This window comes from Cnephaeus nilssonii, assembly GCF_951640355.1.
Source record: "Cnephaeus nilssonii genome assembly, chromosome: 12".
NCBI lineage: Eukaryota > Metazoa > Chordata > Mammalia > Chiroptera > Vespertilionidae > Cnephaeus > Cnephaeus nilssonii.
Window position 1 is genome coordinate 35767229 of NC_137083.1, and position 22541 is coordinate 35789769.

General features: G+C 37.8%; 1 protein-coding gene across 1 annotated transcript in view; it reads left to right on the forward strand.

Moving 5' to 3' along the window:
- SEMA3C (semaphorin 3C) overlaps nt 1-22541 on the forward strand; it is a 174460-nt gene that overhangs the window by 68077 nt on the left and 83842 nt on the right. Inside the window, exons 3-4 of the mRNA XM_079785392.1 lie at nt 15648-15808; nt 16915-16977. Coding sequence (XP_079641518.1) covers nt 15648-15808; nt 16915-16977 — 224 coding nt within the window. The remainder of the gene's footprint in view (nt 1-15647; nt 15809-16914; nt 16978-22541) is intronic.

Sequence of the window (22541 nt, forward strand, 5' to 3'; positions counted from 1 at the left end):
GGATATTTTTCCATTGATTTTTTGGGGAGAGTGGATGAGAGAGGGAAAGACAGGGAGAAACATTGATGTGAGAGAAACATATCAATTGATTGCCTCCTGAACAAGTCCTGACCAGGGCCCAGGCTGGAAGGAGCCTGCAACCAAGATACATGCCCCTTGACCGGAATCAAACCCGAGACCCTTTGGTACGCAGGCCGACGCTCTATCCACTGAGCCAAATCACCCAGGGCAAGACTGTAGGTTTCTAAAAGTCAAGTTTTTATTTTCTTTAATTTTTATGGTATTTTCGACAGCAGTTGGATTAGTGACGTCCAGCTAACATGTACTTGGGAAATATCTGTTGAAAAAGATCTAAAGATGCCACAGAAGATGCAGTCAAATTTCTAGTACCTTCATAAATGATTAGCTTTTGTCTCCCATTTTCAAACTTCCTGACAGTTGGTGCCTTACAATCGTTTTCTGTTTCTGTGAGGGAACAGAAGGATGCAGGAATCTCTAATGGATGGAATACAAAGCAGAGGGTTTGGCTGCACTTTGTAAACAGTGAAGGGAGAGAAGTTGTTCAGACAGAATTTGGGAGCTCCTATTGGGGACTCAACAAGAGCAGTTCCTCACTGGTTTGTTTTACATTTTGAGTTTTTAAATTCACTTGGAAAGTTCTGCTCCTCAAGCAGAGAGGGGGTGAAACTCTCCGACAAAGAGTAACGTATTTTCACAAACCAGGTGCAGAGATTTAGAGGGCTGTTTTCATGGTGGCTGTGTTTTATTTGTTTAGCATCACTTCAGCAATGTATTACATAAGCACAAGCATGCATTTCTCAAGCAGACGGTCCGTTGATGGTTGGGTGAGTCCCTGACAATCTAGAAAGATGGCATGGCATTTTGGAAAGGACAATGGTTCTAGAGCCAGAAAGACCTAATTTCAGTTTTCTCCCATTGGTAATTTTTATTTTTTATTTGTAAATAAACCTTTATTGTTTAGATTATTACAGTTGTTCCTCTTTTCCCACCCCCCCCATAGCTCCCCTCCACCCAGTTCCCACCCCACCCTATGCCCTTGCCCACCCCCCACTGTCCTCGACCATAGGTGTAAGATTTTTGTCCAATCTCTTTCTGCACCCCCCACACCCCCTTTCCCCTAAGAATTGTCAGTCCACTCCCTTTCTATGCCCCTGATTCTATTATATTCACCAGTTTATTCTGTTTATCAGATTTTTTATTCACAAGATTCACTTGTTGATAGATATGTATTTGTTGTCACTTTGTTCATAATTTTTATCTTTACCTTTTTCTTCCTCTTCTTAGAGAATACCCTTTAGCATTTCATATAATACTGGTTTGGTGGTGATGAACTCCTTTAGCTTTTTCTTATCTGTGAAGCTCTTCGTCTGACCTTCAATTCTGAATGATAGCTTTGCTGGGTAGAGTAATCTTGGTTGTAGGTTCTTGCTATTCATCACTTTGTATATTTCTTGCCACTCCCTTCTGGCCTGCATAGTTTCTGTTGAGTGGTAATTTTTAATTGTATGACCTTGTGAAAGATTTCTGACCTCTCTGAGGAATATTGCTATTATTTTTTAAATATACTTTTATTGATTTCAGAGAGGAAGGGAGAGGGAGAGAGAGATAGAAATATCAATGATGAGAGAGAATCATTGATTGGCTGCCTCCTGCACACCCCTTACTGGGGATCAAGCCTGCAACCCAAGCATGTACCCTTGACTGGAATCAAACCCGCAACCCTTCAGTCCGAAGGCTCACGCTCTATCCACTGAGCCAAGCTGGCTAGGGCTACTGTTATTTTTTGAACACAGGAATAATATCAACTGCTAATATATTCTAAGCAATATGATATGCCTGTAACTGCTCTGCTTTTATTTATTAACTTAGTTTACCTAAGAACAAGCCCATGAGATAGAAGATACTATCTCCATTTCATGGATTAGTAAACCAAGGCTCCAGAGGATTAAGTAACACTGCCAGATAACACAAGGAGTAACTGGCATTCTGGCCCCAGGCCCGCACTGTGAACCACTGCAGACCTAGTGGGACTATAATGAAGATAAATGATAACTCTTGTAAAATTTAAAAAGTAATATTGGATAAACATTTGATTCAGTATCATCATTAGGAATATTAACATGATAAACAGTCAGGTAGGCTTTTGCAGGGAGAACTGTTGGTTCTCAGTACAACTTATATTGTTGGGTTTTGTAAAGGAAAAGTTAGTTTTGAACCTCAAATCATTGACTTGCTCATGAATTTTTGGATCATATTCAGATATAAATTAGGGATCACCTGCACCAAAAACTGGGGAGGAAGCATTTCTACACAGGTGGTACAACTGGGTATAGGGCTTCAGTCCCTCTTCCCTGTTTTCATGGCAATCATTTTGAGACTCTAAATTCTTTGTAGCAAAAGAAGAATTAGGCAAAAACATATGTAATCTTCACCAAACTTTCTAAATAAAATCAAGGTAATCTTTTGTAGGATCTTGACTTTTTTGTCTGATGTTTTCAAATAAAAATCATTGTCAAAATTAACACATTAATACATATACCAAAAAAACAGTCTACTAATCACACATTGATATTAATTCTATCCCAAACAGCATAATATTTAATATTTAAAATAAATTTGAGCCTTAAAGCTAGAAATAATGTTAAGGCCGTTATAATAATAAAATAGAGTGATGACATAGAGAATAATATGGGATGGGCTTTATAAGAAAAGGTGGACAAGGATATCCTCCTGGTCAGGTGCGAGTTGAGATCTGAATAGTCAGTAGGAGGCAATGTAGGTTAATCTCTTTGACTACCGCCCTGGTACTGTAACAAGTTTGGTGTGTTCAATAGAGAGATTTGAGAAGACCCTTTGAATAAGCGTCTCTGGATGGAACTATTCTTATTCCTAGAAACTTTTATTTTTAATAAGAAATTCACAATTCTTATGTGTGTTAAAATGTTAAAACCACTGTTATACTCAGGAAAAAGTGAAGGAGACCAAGTCCTGCAGCTGAATGTATTCTCTTGCTCCACAAAGGGCTTGAGGGCATGGACTTTGGGTCACCCAGATTTACATTCAAAACTTGGGAAAGTTACCCAAGATCCATCTGCAGTTTTCTCATATTCTTAAAGCAGAAAACAGTAGGATTTAGGTAATAGGATTGATGTGGAGATCAATTTACTATTTATCTTAGTAAATTGATAGGTACCGTATATTCTTAATAACCATTGAGAAGTATAAGTAGTAATTTAAGAGAGGTGGACTGGATAAAGATTAAGGACAGTTGCAGTTTTTAAACAATATTTACTTTTGTGTTTGAATTAGAAAATAATGTTTGCTAGTATTTTAAAACATTGTAACTTTTTATTGGTACACAGGTTGCATTTCAATACAAATTAGACATTATTTCAGCCGACTTTAGCAGGATTAGCTCAGAAAACAACTGCAGAGTAGTGCCCTAAAGCTATGACAGTGCACAGATATCGTGTTTAAAACAAAACTCCTGTCTTGGCATGAAGACTAACAATTATGAATGATAGCTACTATTCTCCAGGTGTTTCGCAAGTATTTTCTCTTTAATTCACATAATTGTGCCATGAGGAAGGTATTATTATTTCCATCATTCAAGAAGGGGCTCTTAGGCACTCATAATTTAAGTAACTTGCCTAAAGGCACATAGCTAGTTAGAGGTAATGCCCAGATTTGAGCATAAATCTCTGTCTGCAAACAACAGCCTTTCTCCCACAAAAATTCATTAGGTTAAAAAAACAACAACGAAGTTTCATTTTAATTATCTGTATGTCTTAGGTTAAAATTATTTTGGGGCTTAAATTGTACTAACTTAAATTTATTTTTATTTGGATATTAATAGACATTCTTGGCTATTTTTATATTTATTATTATGAGTAAGAAAGCTTGCAAAGTTTTCAAATTAAAGAAGTACAATTTCCATGTCTCTTTGATGAAGAGAACTGAAAAGCTAATTCTTAACTAGAAAGCTGTTATCCACTCTGCTAGTTTTAGGGCATAAAGTGGCTTGTTTGGCTTAATCTTGCTAAGTCACTTGAAGTGTGTAACATGAAATCCTCAAATAACACCATCCCAACTATCTACACCTGTCATTTTGCCTAATAAAATATGTTCTGCTTTTTGAGATTCGGGGATTAAAAATGGCTATAAATCAGTGGAATGAAACTTCCTTCCACGTTAAGAAGGCAACTGGGAGCTATTAATACTCAGGTCAAACTTTGGTTTCTAGTAGCTTGTCACTTCCTCTTTTAAGTGTGTTCTATTTCCACCAGCAGGTCTTACTGTTACCCTGAAAAATTAGAGACAGTCTTGGCACATGCTAACCTCGTGAAGGCAATAGCATGTTGTAAAATAAATAAGCTTTGAGTTCATATTCTGCTATTCTCCTTGAAGTGCACGCAGGAATGATAAATATTATGTTTCCAGAGCAGGAGCAGAAAAGGGAAACACCGGTCTTCTCTTTTGAAAGACTGAGTGTTGCTGAGCCACTCCATCTTAAAACACCATCACGTGAGATTTGGAAGCAAATGGTTTCCCCACCAGGATAAAGAGAAGAGAAATGCCTTGCATATACATTCAAAGCCATTGTATATATGACGAGACTTGGGCTTTTCAAAGCTGCAGAAAACATGGTTGGAGCCTTTGTGCTGCTCTTGAAAAGGATCCAAGGGTGGCTCTAATACTATGTGGAGGCACACTCCCAGTGACTCTGTGTAAATCTCCTCTCCAGCAGCTGAGCACTGAGTCACTGACCTTGCATTGTAGACGATGCCGGGGGGGGGGGAGAGAGATACAAGAGAAAATGACAAAAGGAGACTTCTGCATTGAACGACTGATGAATGTGTTGAAAGTAAAATGAACATGTCTCCACTGTCCTCTACATTTCCCCAAACTTGTTTCTTTGTTTTGAAGCCAAGTGCAATAACTAGGCTAAACAATGAGTCATGTTGACTTAAATAATGTTTAGATAAAATAGCTGTCTCTTTAGGGGAACATCTCTGTGCTTCTTTGTGCATAAAGTCTGGTTCTTTGGATAGGAGATTTTATGGTATACAGTTTATTATATTTTTCCTGTGTGCAGATGGAAATGGGTTTTAAGAATGTATCAAGCGAAAGCAGAGTTTAAGAATTTGGGTTGGGGGGGAACAGGATTGTTATATTCCTAATAGTCTTACTAAAAGTTGTGGGTGGTCTTCCATCATTCTGAAAGAATCTAGTATGAGACAATATTTACATCATGCTAACCTGTAAAGAAAGTTTGCACTGCCTAATTCTTGATTAAAGAGTAATTATAAATCCTATAACTGACAGAATATTGAGTTGAGCCATCAGTATTATCAGACTCCTACTTTTAATTGAACACATTATGAAGGAGAATGTTAAATTGAAATTTTCCCAAGATTTCTGTGTATTCATTCTTACTTTTATGCAGACATAGTTTAGCTATACAAATATTTTACTCTACTTTATTCACTTACTATTGTATTAAAGTAATATAATGCTTGAGAATGCTTCATTAGCATAATTCTTTCTAACTCACTTGTGATATCATGTACTTTCTCAGAATTTTTATTGGCACCTCAAGCAAGTTTGGAAAAATTCAGCCTCTTTGGTTTGTTGTACAAGGAGTTTGCATCTTTGCATGTTGCTTGTGTGAGACTCAGGAAGTTTGCATTTCTGTCATGTTGATTCCTTACTTCTGCTTAAAAAGACCATTCAAATCCTCTTCTTTATCAGCTAAGAAACTAATCATCCTTGAATCTTCCACATAAGACCTCTGCTCAAGCTCTTTCCACTCCCTAGAAAATGCTTATCTCCTTATTAACTCATATTTATCCCTAAGATCACAGCTTATCCGACACTTCCCCACACAGAAGCTTTTCCTGACCCCTGATATAAAGCAGCTGTCCTTGACTTAAACACTTATCCTGTCTTTTACAATACTTTTTTGCACTTAGTACTGTGATTTTTAGTTTAAAAGAGTGGCTCAACTAATATGTGTTGAAAAAATAAATAAGGTCAAACATTTCCTTCTGTTTAAGATCCTCCTCTATTTCCAGGAAAACTTAATCTTTCTTCTTCAAAGCTCCTTTAATTTCTTCTTTTAAAATATATTTTTATTGATTTTAGAGAGGAAGGGAGAGGGAGAGAGAGAGACAGAAACATCAATGATGAGAGAGAATCATTGATTGGCTGCCTCCTGCATGCCCTCTACTAGGGATCGAACCACAACCTGGGCATGTGCCCTTGACCAGGAATTGAACCTGAGACTTTTCAGTTTACAGGCCCATGCTCTATCCACTGAGCCAAACCAGCCTAGGGCAAAGCTCCTTTAATTTCACCTTCTTGTACTACAATGGCTTGTGTATCTCTATTCTAGACTGTCCACTCTGAGGGGAGAGACCAAGAATTTTCATTATTTTACCAGGTCCCTAGCTCATATACTATATATTGAATGGATGGGTAAATATAAACCTTAAAGAATATTTTAATTTTGTGTAGAGCCTGCTGTATTATATAAAATATAAGCTTTATGTTATAGAAAACTGTGGAATGAAGGGCCAGAAAACTTTCTGAGGGAGAAACAGGACAGGAGACTCACTCAGCAATGGAATTTTCTACAACTGTTGCTCTGATCAAGTATGTTGAGGAGACACTTCCACTGGAAGCCACGGTGTATGCAAAGGAAGTGTTATTGAAACCATGGAAAACCAACAAATAGTATAAATTGTATGATAGACGTGTGTTAAATGCTATTGTAAGAATCTTTCCATGTGATAGCTTAGTGTGGTCCCTTTGGGGTTCAGAGCGGGGGCTTGGGGTCTGTGGTGCTCTGTGCTCTGGGATTTTGCTGGCCTTACACATCACGTCAGCCTCAGGCCCACTGCACACGAGTTGGTCTGAAGTATTATCTTCCTGCCTTCACATTTCTCTGTCTCACTGCCCAGGACTTTTAGTATTAATATTTAAAAATATGTCCTCCTGGTTTATTTTCTGTGAATAATTTTTAACAACTGCTTTCATATTGAATATAGCCTACTTTTAAAACTGAACAGCCTGAGAAAATATTTTTTATATCTTCAAATCTCTGCAATAGACAATTATAGTGACTGCAAATATTATATTTAGTAGAAGTACACTAATTTACACCATTCATGCTCAAGCTCCAATTGTTATTATATGCCCTTCCCCCTTTTTTTCTCTCTCTCTGTTATGTTTCTGCTTTCGTTTTGCTGACAACCTTGAAACTACTGTTCTCAACTTGGACACGCTGTTTTTGAGCACTTTGCCCCAAAGCAGCTTCTCCGAAATGTCAAGGGCTCTGGAAAGGAGGTGTCAGATGAAGCGTTTCCTCCTCTTCACGTTTATCTCCTGTGTTTCCATGTGGAGTGGACACTCTGAACTAGGCGTCCCTGACAGCCCGAATGCTCACCCCTGCTGTCCTCTACAGCTTAGCAGCGGGTTCAGATTTAGTTCTACTTTTCAGAAGTTACTTCCTTCCAATTCAGAGACTCTCACGACAGTTTAGTTATTTTCTCATTGTCTATTCTTTCTACTCTGAGATAGAATCCAAAACCACTGCCCATACAAGGAACCCAGTATTGGCACCTAACATCTTTGAAGTCTACTCTCATGTTTCCCAAGTAAGTTTAGAGGGAGGGACTTAAGTTAGAATTTATAATTGTCCAGTTTATTGAACCACACAACACAAATAGAATATGTTTTAGTTTTGGGGAAAGAAAGTTTGATTTTGGTTTAGCTTCATATTTTGTCCAGAAAAGACACAGTTATATTACTGTGGTCATATTTCTAAGATAGGCTTTTAAGCAGACCCTTTCTTCCTGTCAGATTAATAGTAATATTCTACAATAGTAGATAATACTTGTAGAGTGTGAAAAATAAATTATTTTCATGAACACTTTTATCGCTGCAGGGCACATTAGGGATCATTCTGATTAATCAATAATCTCATTCTTCCTTTTGTTTTTTATATTTAAGGTCCAAAGTGAGGGAGGGAAGGTAGAAAGGAGTGATTGCAGGAAGTGGGCAAACCAAGCCCTGTATCAACAAATGGTGAAGCTAGAACTTTATCCCTAGTTGGCTAATTCCAAAATAAGGCGTCCCCCTCCATTCACGTTACCTTTTAATAGTAATAAAATATTATCACAAATGCTCCAATTTTTGAAATTTGATAGCATACTTTTATTGGTTCATGCTCATAATTTTTAATTCACCAAGATTAAAAGATTATAAAACTCAATGAAGCAGAAAAAAAAGGGTAAGGTAGAATGTGAATGAACAAATAGCTTTATCTCATATTCAGAGGCAGTTCAACTGCAGAACTTTACAGAAGACAGATTGGGTCCTCCACTGCTGAACCCATGGTGTTTTAGATCATTTCAAATGATCTTCCACTTTCAGACAGCCTTTAAGAGAAAAACCACAAAGAGAAATTGAGCAAATATCAGCAGACCTCAGACCTGACCTCATCTAGAGGATCAAGGAAGTCTTTATGAATCAGTCCAATTTAAATTACATGGAAGCTACTGCTTGAGTTATGAGTAGGAGTTAGAAGAAAACAGGAAGAAAGAATCCTTTTAGCAGCAGAAATAACATCCACAAAGGCCCTGAGGCAGAAATGAGGGAGGGGAGTAGTTTGAAGATGTGAAAGAAGACCAGAAGGGTGAGAACACAAAGAAAATGGGCAAATACTATAGTGATGATTGAGATTTCCCACTGAGGTAATCTTGAACCAGATCATGGCAGGTCTTAAAGGCCATGTTAAGAACTTTGAATTTTTGTGCTAAAAGTAATTGAAAGCCATCCAGACAAGACAAGGGAGCTTAAAAGTACAGCGATCATATAATTTCACATCCAAACCACTCATCTTTTAAGTGTAGAGAGGGCACTATTTGCTCAGAAAACAGCCGGGGGCAAGCTGGATGAGAATCATCCTTCTTAAAAGCTCCTGGCCCAGCCGGTGATGTGACTCAGTGATTGAGTGTCCACCTATGAACCAGGAGGTCACAGTGTGATTTCCAGTCAGGGCACATGTCTGGGTTGCAGGCTTGATCCCCAGTGTGGGGCATGTAGGAGGCAGCTGATCAATGATTCTCTCTCATCATTGATGTTTCTATCTCTCTCCGCATCTCCCTTCCTCTCTGAAATCAATAATCCTATATAATAAAAGGCTAATATGCAAATCAACCGACGGCAGAATGACCGGTCTCTATGATGTGCATTGACCACCAGGGGGCAGATGCTCAATGCAGGAGCTGCCCCCTGGTGGTAAATGTGCTCCTACAGGGGGAGTGCCGCTTAGCCAGAAGCCCTGAGCTGGGTTCACGGCTGGCAAGCACAGCGGTGGTGGCAGGATTCTCTCCCGCCTCCAGGTAGCGCTAAGAATGTCCCACTGCCATCAGTCAAACATCCCCTGAGGGCTCCCAGACTGGGAGAGGGTGCAGGCCAGGCTGAGGGACCCCCCCCCCCCGAGTGCACGAATTTCATGCACCAGGCCTCTAGTCTACACTAATAAAAGAGAAATATGCAAATCGACCATACCTTTGTGACACCACCAGCCAATCAGGAGTGAGTATGCAAATTAACCCAACAGAGATGGCGAGTTAATTTGCATATGCAGGCACGGAGCGGCTGGGTGGGCAAGGATGCCTGCTATGAAGGGGAAGGCGGGGGACGGAGGGAGCTACAGGAGCGGTGCTCCAACTGGGAGCGAGGACTTGCAGGCTCCCAGGCGGCCGGGAGTGAGGACTTGCAGGTTCCCGGGTGGCCGGGAGCGAAACCAGGGGAAAGAAGGCCTGTTCTTGCACGAATCTTCCTGCAACGAGCCTCTAGTATATATATAAAAGCTCCTGTATATAGGCTAATTTTCCCTCTGACACAGTGCCTGGGAGATACATTCTGTGTTCACTATTGCCCTTCCCTAGCCAGACTCCCTTATTCTTTCTTTCATCTATTTGGTATTTTGCTTATTCTTTCTTTCATCTATTTGGCATTTTGCTTCCACTTACTAGTATTTAATCATGCCCATCCATCAAAAATCATAGAAGAGTGGAACCTTTACCTTGTACATGAAGCTCTGACTCTCTGATCTCACATTCATGTAGTCCTTCTCAAACTTGTTATGATGGTTTAGTGAGAACAGCATCCCTGAAAATTTTATTATGGAGTTGTCTCCCTATCCCACCACCTCACTCCTCAAATTGACAAGGAAAATTTGAGAGGCTGAGGCACTTTTCATGCTACATTTGATACTGCACAGAATCATGTGCAGGGAACGAACGTGATAGAAACTCAAGGAATAAGTGTAGAGCTTGTCTGATTTGAAAAGCCAGAGAGTATCTGATTGAGCTCATAGGTGAAGAAACTCACCTTGCTTTGATTCCTGGCTCTGTCCTCTTCTACTCATGACTGTGTGATCTTTGTTACATTGCTCAAATGAGCTGAATTTTAGCTTCTTTATGTGTAGAACAGGAATAATGTTAAGGTCTAACACAAAAACTTTTTAAAAAAAATCTTTATTGTTGAAAGTATTGTGTATGTTCCCTTTTTTCTCCCATTGACCCTTTATAGCCCTCTCCTCCCCCTCCCACGCCCCAAGCCTCCACCACCCTATTTATTGTCTGTGTCCATGGGTGATGAATTTATACACATAAACATAAAAGCTTTGAGTGCAAATTAAATGAAATTTTATAAGGCACCTAGAATGGCTATGCTTACTGATAAATCCACAAGTGGTAGCTATTTGGGACTATTATTATTATTTTATTTATTGTTAATTTATTTTATTTTATTATTGCATTACAGATGTCCCTCAATCCCCTTTGCCCCCCTCCACGAGGCTCCCGCCCCACCCCAAGCCTTCACCTCAGTATTGTCTGTACCCATGGGTTATACATAGATGCAAATACATTATTTGGTTAATCTCTCCCCCAGCCCCTTCCTCTGAGATTCTGTTAGGTGCTTGTATGTCTCTGGACCTTTTTGTTGGTTAGTTTATTTTGTTCATTAGATTCCACATGTAAGTGAAATCATGTGATATTTGTCTTTCTCTGACTGGCATATTTTGCTTAGCAGAACAATCCCCACGTCCCTCTATTGCTGTCTCAAAGGATAATGGGACTATTATTTTTGAGCAAATGTGGTTTTTAAAAAATGCGTTCTGGTCTCTCTTTGCCGTAGGAATTAGGAGCTGTGGTTTCAGTCCCCTGAAGTTTCACTGCTCTTGATTTTATCTGCCCGTTTGCCCTAAAGGGACAGGTGAAGTTCAGTTTTTAACCCCGTTTGAAAAGAGTGAGCCTCAGGGAGAGGATGGGTCAGGAAAGCCCCGTCTACTTAAAATTCTTCTGGGATTAGACATTCAGAAGAAGAAATCACTCTGAGGGTAGCAATAGCTCTGAAATAAAAGATATCCGAAGCGTTTACTTTGAAATCTGTAGATGCCCCTTCTGCCTGAGAGAGAGCGGGGGTTTATGTTGACAGCTTCATGGTGGGCTGAGCAAACAGAGTGCAGTTACGTGACAGGAGATGATGGAAGTTTCAGTCAAAGACAGTCATGGTGTCTGATAATCTTACAATCTTAAGATTATACTGGATTATAAGCAAAGGTTTGCGATATTGACAGTATTGAATTTACTGCTACCTCTACCTGCTTTAAATAGACCAGGAAGATCAGCATGCTGTCCACCCAGCTGGTTGGCAGCTGGGCCAAGGGACTATCTAGGAAAGAAGAGGAATAGGCTGGGGAGGAGGGGTACCTGGGAGCCTACTCCGTGCACGCCTGCCCCTGCATGCACAAACGGACATGCACACAAGCACACTCACACACACACACTCCTGTGCACAAATTCATTTCCCTTCTTTCCTCTCCCTCCCTTTCTTCCTCTCTCCTTTTTCTATCTTCCTACTCTTCTCCCTCTCCCTTTCATTATTTCTCATCTCAAGCTTTACCTCTCTGTGTCTCTGGATCTCTGCTCTCCTTTCCCCCCTCCCCTTCTCTCCCTTCTTGCTCTCTCCCTCACTCCCTCTGTCCTAATATCTACTCCCCCTCTCAGCACCTGCCTTCTCAGCCCTCTCCTTCACCCCCAGTGTTTGCAAGTGTGCTCTCACAGCCTTTACTGTATCTTTTCTTTTTAGACACACAAATGATATTTTGTTACAATTGCCTACAATATTTAGTGTAGTAAGTGGCTGTACAGACCACTGGTGGTCCGTGTGGTCCGAAAAGTTGGCGACCGCTGGGCTAGCCAATATAGCCCATGTGTGGAGGAGGCTGTACCATCTAGCTTGTGTAAGCACTCCATGATGTAAGCACAATGATCAAATCGCCTAAAGACTCGTTTCTCACAATGTGCCTCCATTGTCAAGTGAAGTATGACCGTAACAGAATGAAAGGGAGAATTTGGAATTGTCATAAGGCCATGGTATCTTCATATTTGTGTCCTCTTTCTTGAGCGGAGTGTCCAGCCTGCTGTGATAAGAGCTCAATAAATATGTATTGATTACATCAATTACATAAATTAATAACATGTCAAGAACTTTAAATCTAATTAATGAATAACCGTTGCATATGTTTCTAATAGACCTCTGGGAGTTGATTTTTAATCAAGTAATCTTTGGTCTATATTTCAAATTTATAAAAGGCCAAAGATAATTTAGTATTCTGAGCAAATGAGTTCCCCTTCTTAGTAGTTTGAGATATATATATATATATATATGTATATATATATATATATATATATATTATTTATAAATGAAAACCCTAGACTCTCCACCCTCCTCCACCAAGAGAGAGAGAGCTATTTGAGTTATTTCGACTTAAGTCACCTCAAATATTAAGATCACCAACTGATTTCACAGAACACAAAAGTTCTTACTGGGGTTAGAGACAAAGTGTGATTTACAGACAGCATATATTACTATATATTAAACTATATTATAATTGCTACAGCAATATAGTGACTATTTTCAGTAGGACCCCAAAGCTTATATTGCTAGGGTTTATATTTTGGGGGAGTGTATTGTTCCCCCAGCCTTGGTTAAATTCTCAAGGCTCACAATAATTTCTATCACAAAGAAAAGTCTATGTCAATACATGAATTTCAGGTAAGCATATTGAGCTGCAGATTTTCCCTCAGGGAACATTGGCATGGAACGCATTACAGTAATTTTCCATCATAGAACTCTACAATAGTGTAGATTTCAGGATAGAAGCATGCAGTATTCTTTTTAATAATGTTTCCCAGGAGATTTTCCCAGGGACTTAGAGACCTACACTGCCCTTTGGGGGCCACTGCGTTTTCTAATGCCACATACTCTCAGCCAAAGTTCCTTTCGATCAGTTGAGCATGTCCTGAGAAACAACACAACTAGTTGTACTTCCAATGCTGTAAAAAGGATGACATCATTGCTAAGATTTAAAGAACTGTAGCACAGCGCCAGTCTTTTCATTTGTTTAGAGGAGAAACCAATAATTGTGATTTCCTTTTCTCACTGTACTCACATCATTAAATTAGTCATTTTCTCTAACTGTATTCATTGACTTAAGTTGGGTCTACATTAAACCCAAATGATGGATTCTTGAGTCATTCTTTTCATAGATAGATAAAAATCTTCCATGCTTTGAACTCATCTCTTTATTGTAAAAAAATAAAATAAAATAAAAATTTTTCCCAAGCCCCAAGGTTCAATTAGGGCTAACTAACAGCAATTTAAATAGCATTTTAACTAAATAGCCTTGGCTTGTAGGCTTCCAACAGGGACCCTTCTAAAGTAAATCTTACTTGGTTAACAGCTGCCAACTGTCAATGAGCTAAAGGTAATTAAATTTGAAGATAGCTTTATGGCTCAGAAAAATAGATAAAAATCCTCAGACCAGAAAGGTCCTCAGTTAATGTAGTTATTGCTCCCTGTGGTATTTGAATTAATGCAAGAAATTGGTTATTTTCCAACAAAACAGATAAAGAGGAGAACTGCCATGGTTTGTTACTGGGAGGTAAAATTCAGCTGGGGCTGTTTTCCTTACTAAGATCTCACCCTTGATTTCACTTCATATAGATTAGGAAGAAAAGGGAAAAGAAAAGAAAAAGAGTATTTAAAAAAAAAATACCCAAACTAAAGAAATCATGGTAGCAAGGGTGAGAAGGTGGTAGTTAGGGTCGTTGGACACTTAAAAGATGTATCAGCTGGTAAGGGTTTCAACAACAGAAATGAAAACTTCAATTCAAGGTGCCTAAGAAATGCAAGAATTTTTTTTTTTAATCTTAAATAACAGCGGTAGTCCAGTTATAGTGCAGTTCCAGGGTAGTTCAGAGATTAAGGGCTTTCTTAAAGAACTGAGCTTTTCCCCCTACATTTCTGCTTGTCATTCTCAGCTAGTAATCTTGCTTGCTACAAGTATAATATGCTCGCGCACCAATGTCCAGAGGTAGGAAAAGTGGCACCTTTTTTGGGTGCCACTTTTTAAGACCCAAGAAATATTTTCATACCCCTGCAGAAGGCTTCTCTTTATTGGTAAGTCTCCTAGACCATAACTAGTCAGAGGCCACATTTAACCACTCACTGGTTAGGGGAATGGAACCACTATGGTTGGCATAGACCAGCTCTGCCAACAGGAAGTTTTATTGCCGGGAAGCGAACCGTGACCTCCTGGTTCCTAGGTCAGTGCTCAACCACTGAGCCAGGCCAGCAGGGCCAGAAAGCATCTTCTTGTTCAGTTTTTCATTCTCTTAAGATTATAATCAAAAGAACAAAGAAAACATCAACTCTTTGAATGGAAAAGTCTTAAGTTGTGCAAAAGAGCATTTTGACTGGAAAGAAAATTGGTTCTGCTATAATTATTATTGATTTTTGTATTGTTATGGTGCATTCATTATATTCAAAGTTCAGCTGTACAGGCGTATATTTAATGTAAAAGAAGTTAAATAAACATGAGTCACTGATCATTGAGATACTGAAATCTAACAGTTCATAAAATCTGAAAATTCATTATTTTTCCCTATAATATGTATATGAACATTTAAATGACATTACCTTTTTATGGAGTATACTGGGAAAAATAGGTTTCTTTTTAAGTAATTTATAAAAAATATATATTAAACTGGTTAGGATTATGTTGAGGAAGAAAGGTAAATATTTAGAGTAGGAAATAATTCTAAAATGATGTACTGAGTCCAACAATAGAAATCAAGACAAACTAGGAAGACATTCACACTGCCATTGTTTATTTGTTTGTTTGTTGGGCTTTTATTTGTGTTTTAATCTGTTAATTTACTATATATTTTTGGCTAACCTGTTTGAACTAGCTGAAGACAGCCAGGAATAAAACTCAGTTGAGATTCTTGCAAAATGTGAATAATTTTGTAATCAAATGTCATCACCATAAACTTTAAAATTGCCTTTATTGATTTATGTTTTATTTCAGAGACAATGAATAAAAATATCCACTAAAATAACTCTAATTTATAATTAATTTATTATTGTAGGAGGAAAATGTATCTTTATATTTTTGGTAAATATTTCTGTGAGATAATTTTTATTAAAATAATAGAATCATAGAACCAAATCTATTTTCACTGTGTTGTTCACTATTTCAGAGCTTCGAGAAACCAAGACCTCTGAATACTTCAGCCTATCTCACCACCCTTTAGACTATAGGATATTATTAATGGATGAAGATCAGGACCGGATATATGTGGGCAGCAAAGATCACATTCTTTCCTTGAATATTAACAATATAAGTCAAGAAGCTTTGAGTGTAAGTGTATTACTTTCATGGGGGCAATGTTGACCTCCCTACATGCTTTTTTCTTTAAAGACTTAAAATACAATAATAAATTATGTATTTCATTAGAACAATAGAAAATACCGGTCACATGCTTATACATAATTGGAAGTTTGTACTAGTTTAATGGGCTGAAAATATAAAATCAATTCAATTTTCTTTGTCTAGTTTTATAGTTTTAAACAATCTAAAATCTGAAGCTAACTGAGAAAACACTTCCTGTTTATACATATATAGAAAGAGAAAAAGAGAAGACTAAAGTATGGCATGAAAAAAATGGTCAAATTAAAGGAAGACCTACCTTATCATTTATTTGTAATTCAAGCAGTCCTTGGAAGGAACACAATTATTAAGTGCACTATTCTGTCAACAAATGTAGCCCATATTTATCATTCTGTTTCACAACAAGGAAATAAATTGAGACTCACTGGAGTAAAGAAATAAAAATAGATTCATTATAAATTTATTACAGAAAGGAGATTTCTGAACTTGTTATTTTAATAAGGGACAGCAGAAAGAGAAATAATCTTCACCACCAGACCTGAGCCAAGGCTACAATGATTTGGAATGCTAAGACAGTATTTCATAGCAGGAAACTTTTGGATTTTATCCAAGCTATTTGAACTGTTGATGTACCTAGGTGCCCATTTTAATTAAGTCCACCAGCCTAGCTTGTAGTTCACTCAAAATAATATTAAACTGAGATTACAATATAATTGTAAATTAATTGTGATATAAGAAATTGGGAAAAGTGTACTATAAATAAAAAAGAGGGAAATATACCTTATATTGTGCACATTAATAATGACCTCATTTTAAAATAATCGCATTAGTAAGTGGGCTTATATTGAAGTGCTTTTGTTCAAAGAAAGGTCGATGGAAGGAATAAAAACATAAATTTTACAATAAAATTATAAAATCTTTATTCCTTTAAGTTCATAAAATAAAAGAAGGTAGAATTTTGAAGTAGAAATATAGAAACATCTTAAAGAAATCTGTTAGCATGAAGTAAGTGAAGATCACTGAGCTGTCCCATGTACAGTGAGATTTATGCAATCTATATTTTCCTTTCTGCGCAGGTTTTCTGGCCAGCGTCTACAATCAAAGTCGAAGAGTGCAAAATGGCTGGCAAAGATCCCACAGTGAGTGCTTAAAAAAAACCCAAAACTTAAATATTTGGTCTTCGAATCCATGTATCTTGAGTGCAGCCAGGAGTGAGACAACGGGTGTTGGTGTTTTAAATCCTCTGCTGGACACATGGTAAAAAATGTAAATACAGAAAGATTGGAACTCTTAAACATTGTAATTTAGGAATTCCTGACTGGGTAAAACTTTCTTGACTTGCTTTCATTATTGCACCCTGACACTTTTCATGATGAATTTCAGTAATAACCCCTGTTCCAAGTGGATCCAACCTGTGGAATTCTCAGGAGGTTGCCGAAATAATGATAATGCAAGACTCTGGATCAACTCCCAGATACCATGTGGGCTTTTCCTAAGAAAGATTCTCAGCAGAAGGGTTGTGGTTAGCCAGCACATTCCAGAGGCATAAATCACCAGTGATGACTGGTATCTTTGTTAATTAAAAATAACCATAGAAACAAAATTGAGACAGGTATAAATATCAATAGATTTCCAATGTGAGACACTTAGAAACACTTGTAAAAGTTAGGTTACTTTAGGTAGGATTCCATAGAGTCAAGGAATAAATCCATATTGATTGCTGCTAATGACTTGCTGAAACTGACAGGTTATGCTTTTTTCTTTTTAAATTAATCCTCACTCCAGGATATAGTTTCCACTGTTTTTTTTTGAGAGAGTGGAAAGGAAGGAAGGAAGAAGGGAGGGAGGGAGCGAAAGAGAACATCAATGTGAGAGGAACACATCTATTGGGTCGAACCCCCGACCCTCTAAGCACTGATACACACTGGCCAGGACTAACCGATTATTCTTGAATATTATAAAATAAATACATGAAAAAAATCTAATGAGCATAATCATTTGATGTTTATAATGAAGCATATATGTCATTTCACCTTCTTACCTCAAATCATGAAAAAAATAACATAATAGATCTAAGTATCAAAATTATATTAATAACTTGGTAACCCAGCTGGTGTGGCTACTTGGTTGAATGTTGACCTATGAACCAGGAGGTCAGGATTCAATTCCTGGTCAGGGCACATGCCAAGGTTGAGGGCTCTATCCCCAGTAGGGAGTGTGCAGGAGGTAGCTGATCCATGATTCTCTGACATCATTGATGTTTCTCTCTCTTCCTCTTCTTTCCTCTCTCTGATACACATTTTTAAAAAAGACATAAAAAAAAAAGTTTCTGTCTTTTTTTTAATCCTCACCAAAGGACATGTTTATTGATTTTAGAGAGAGAGGGAAAGAGAGAGAGAGAGAGAAGAGAGGAGAGAGAGAGAGAGAAACAGAGAGACATTGATGTGAGAGGTAAAATTCTATCAGTTTCCTCCTGTTTGTGCCCCCACCTGGGATTGAAAGTGCAATCTAGATATGTGCCCTGACTTGGAACTGAACTGCAACCTTTTGATGTATGGGACAAGCCTCCAACCAACTGAGCCACCCAGCCAGGGCAGAAATTTCTTTAGGCATTTCAATCACTTTTTCAACAAATACTGATTGAGTCCCTACTGTGCATTGGCATAATGTTAATTGCTAGAGATAACAATTTTATGCCAAAATAGACATATTTGACTCTCATCAACTTTAATATCTTGTTGGAGAAGTCAACATCCTATATAATAAAAGGCTAATATGCAAATTGATTGAAAGGTGGAACGACTGGTCGCTATGACACACACTGACCACCAGGGGGCAGACACTCAACCAGGAGCTGCCCCCTGGTGGTCAGTGCACTCCCACAAGGGGAGCGCCACTCAGCCAGAAGCCGGGCTCGAGGCTGGTGAATGCAGCAGCGGTGGCAGAAGCCTCCCTCGCCTCTGCGGAAGTGCTAAGGACCCCTCGAAGGATGTCCGCCTGCCAGCTTAGGCCTGTGTGGGGAGCGGGCCTAAGCCACAGGCGGACATCCCTCAAGGGGTCCCAGACTGCGAGAGGGCACAGGCCAGGCTGAGGGACCCCCCCCCCTCCACCCCAGTGCACGAATGTTGTGCACCGGGCCTCTCGTTAATCTAATAAGCATGGAAATACATGCTAATTCAGTTGTGAGATTGAAATATGGTGATTGGGTAGCAAAACTAGTAAATGTATACACACACACACACACACACACACACACAAAATCAGGTCTAAGGTCAAATAACAGCCTTGACTTCGTGTTGACTAAACACCATTGTAAGTGTAGCATTCACTTATATAGAGGTAAGAAATGCTGATTTCAGGAGAGAAGGCTGTGCACTGAGCCTTGGTAATAAGTATTTCAGAGACTCATCAGGTTGGTTCAAAGAAAGACTAACCCTTGTGGAAGGAGAAAGTGTGGAAATGAATTTTTTATTTTCATTGACTCTTAATAGTCCCAGGTTTCAGGTTCTGAAAAGGTCAGGCTCAGTGCAGGTTCACGGAAGAACCTGGAATGTTGACTCTCCAGGTCTCACTGGAAGGTGTTCTTGGCAAGAGAGCTCACCAGGAGTGACTCAGCAATGGTCTCACTTTTTCAGTTTCATAATTCACCTTATAAGAAATATTTAAAACTGGGCAGAAGGAGCTTGCAGGAGCATTTTTTGCTACCCATAGGATTTTGTGGACCACTTTCTGGAGGAAAAAAACAACAATAAAAGAAACAGGAAAATGTGGGAAAACATTTGTAGGAATATAATAGCCTTATACGGAGTGAGTAATAGAATGAAGTATACTTTTGTGGGGTACACTTTCTTGTCCCCTGAAGCTATTATTTCAATAATTGTACATGAATTAAACTATTTTCTTTCATTCTCTAATGTAGAGATTTTTCCCAGTAATGCGTATCTGATCATGAGTTGCTTTTTGCCACAATAATATCCTGTGGCTATAATTACTGGATTTAATTGTCCTTTGTTCAAAAAGATTTCTATTTCCCATTTATACAGGATGTGTAGGTTTTGGATACCTTTGCACATTCTTGTTCCAAAACTTGCTGTTGATTTTCTAAAGAATCTTAGCTAAGTCATTAAATTTCTTTCTCTCTTTGGCGAAACTGAAATGCTCTGTTATTTGCTCTCTTGTAATTAAAAGTCATTAGATAAAATCTTCAATACATGCTTATGTTTTCCCACAGTTTTGTCATACTGTAAATGTCATTCATAGATATCTTTAAATTCTGCCATAGAGCCAATTAGTATACACAACGTAAGTAACTGGTGGAGGGTTCTGTTCTAGTATAGCCAAAATTGTTGGGTCCTGGGACATAGCAATCAAACTAACGCTTTCAAATAAATGCTCTGTCTGCGCTAAATAAGAGAATGTTTGACAAATCCATCTCATTTCATACATTCAAGATACCTACAGAGAAGTGTACTTTAATCAGACCACAGGAAAAAGGCTAGTGGTAGAAAAATGATGGTAAATAGGCCTTTAGAGGTTCTATACATCAACATATTTTATTATACTTTTCAATGAAACCAAATATTAAAGAATTTCTTAACTCTACTAGAATTTCAAATTTTTTATGTGGGAATTGAATATTTTAATTGGCATGAGTGAGTTCTTGTGAAGAAACCAGAGGTCAATAAGGATGGAGTTCCTACTTTTAAAAGTCTTTACAATATACTAGAGATGATGAGACATATATGCAATAATTATCGAATAATAATAGGCAACATTTCATGAAATGAGCCTTCACTTTTCTGTGTGCTTTATTTTAATTCACAAGATGGACCTTATTGTTATCATCTACATTTTCAAGATAAATAAATTGAATCACTAAACATAGTAAACAGGAGGCCACTGTCTAACCAGGCACACATGGATCTAAATCCTGCACCCTTAGCCAACCAAACAAGCCACCTCATGAGGAAGAGTATGGTAAATGCTAAGGGTACACATAAAAGAAGAAGAAAAATGACATGGCAGCTGGGATATTTAGGAAAAGATATGGTGGCAACTATATTGTCTTATGTTAACCTGCCCCTTATTTTATATCAGTGATACTGATACCTTTTCTCTCTTTCAGCCTTTGGAACATGTTACATGCAATTCTCTTCTTGTTTAGTTACTTTCCCATTTATTTTAGCCTGGGAATCATCTGTTCACTCTTTAAAGAAACAGTGCAGATGTCACGTTTCTGGAGACTCTTCTCTCCCAACCTGGGACTGGGCCAGCTACCCTTCCCCTCCCACGGGCATACCCGAAATACACTAGCACTTTTTTCCACTGTAGCTTTTAACTGTACCTCTCCCTTTATGATTGGAAATACCTGCCAGTAAGTGTCATTATCCCCAGGGCCCAGATCTGGATCTAGCTACTTCATAAAGTTTAAACAACATCTGAAAAAAATAGACATGGGAATAGTCAAGCATGGAAATCTTTTCCAAGTGGCTTGTTAAAGGTTGAGGAATCCACACAGTGAATGATGAGTTTATTAATGCTCTTAGAGTGCTCATGTTTGTTGTAAATTATTTTGCACATATTTCAGAAGTATACGTTGGTTAAATTTTAAAAATTGCTTTTAAGTATTAATCACCTACTAAGCAAAACAAAGTGATGACAATTGAAATTCATATTGCTGTGTAACAATTGAAAGGAAAAATAAAATCTAGAATCAAGCGTTCCTTATTCCTTGAAATTTTTTTACTTATCTGAAATTTTAAAGTTATTAGAAAATAATTAATTACTAGAAAATAATTCAATATAATTTAAAATTTCACCCCAGGTAATAATATACCATATTGCTACAATCACCTAATGTTCGTAAGGAAAATAAATGAGCATGGTGGGAAAATAGCTAATTTTTTCTGCCTCAGCTAAAGAGAGATTAACCTCCCTCCCATTTCCCTTTCCGCCCCGATGTATTCACATTCTTACATGCTCCATTTATTTCTAAATGTTAATATTTTACTCATATTCTAAATAATTTGAGCAAAGCAATAGCACAGCCTGTCAAACATACCCAATGAGATAGGGCATAATGATTTGCTAAGTAAATATTCTAAGAGTTCCTTGAGAATTAAGCAGAATTACATATATTTAGACATACATGCATTACATGCACACAATGTCAAACTTGATTTATTAATTGTAGAGTATCCATTTTCCTATTTTTGGGATCAGAGGATCCTAAACTACTGGAAAATATATTTTCTTTAGTAATACACTTACCAAAGTATCTTGATTTATTCCCCAGAACAAAGAAGTGTAGGTGGGAAAGAAAATAGTTCCCCCCTCCCCATTGCATAGTATGGACCATGAAAAGTCAATATTTTTAAAGCCCTATTCATCTGTGCTCCAGAATATATTTTAAAAACATCTATTTTTTTAATTATGCAACTAATATACATTTAATATAGAAATATTTGAAGACCAAGAAAAGCATGTAGAACATAGCACACAGTAAATACTATATTTCTGTTAAGTAAATAAAATAAATGCACTATCCAGATATAGTAAGGTAAAAATAGGGGTATATTATTTCAGCATTTTATATATTTTTAAAATATATTTTTATTTATTTCAGAGAGAAAGGGGGAGGGAGAGAGAGATAGAAGCATCAATGATGAGAGAGAATCATTAATTGGCTGCCTCCTGCATGTCC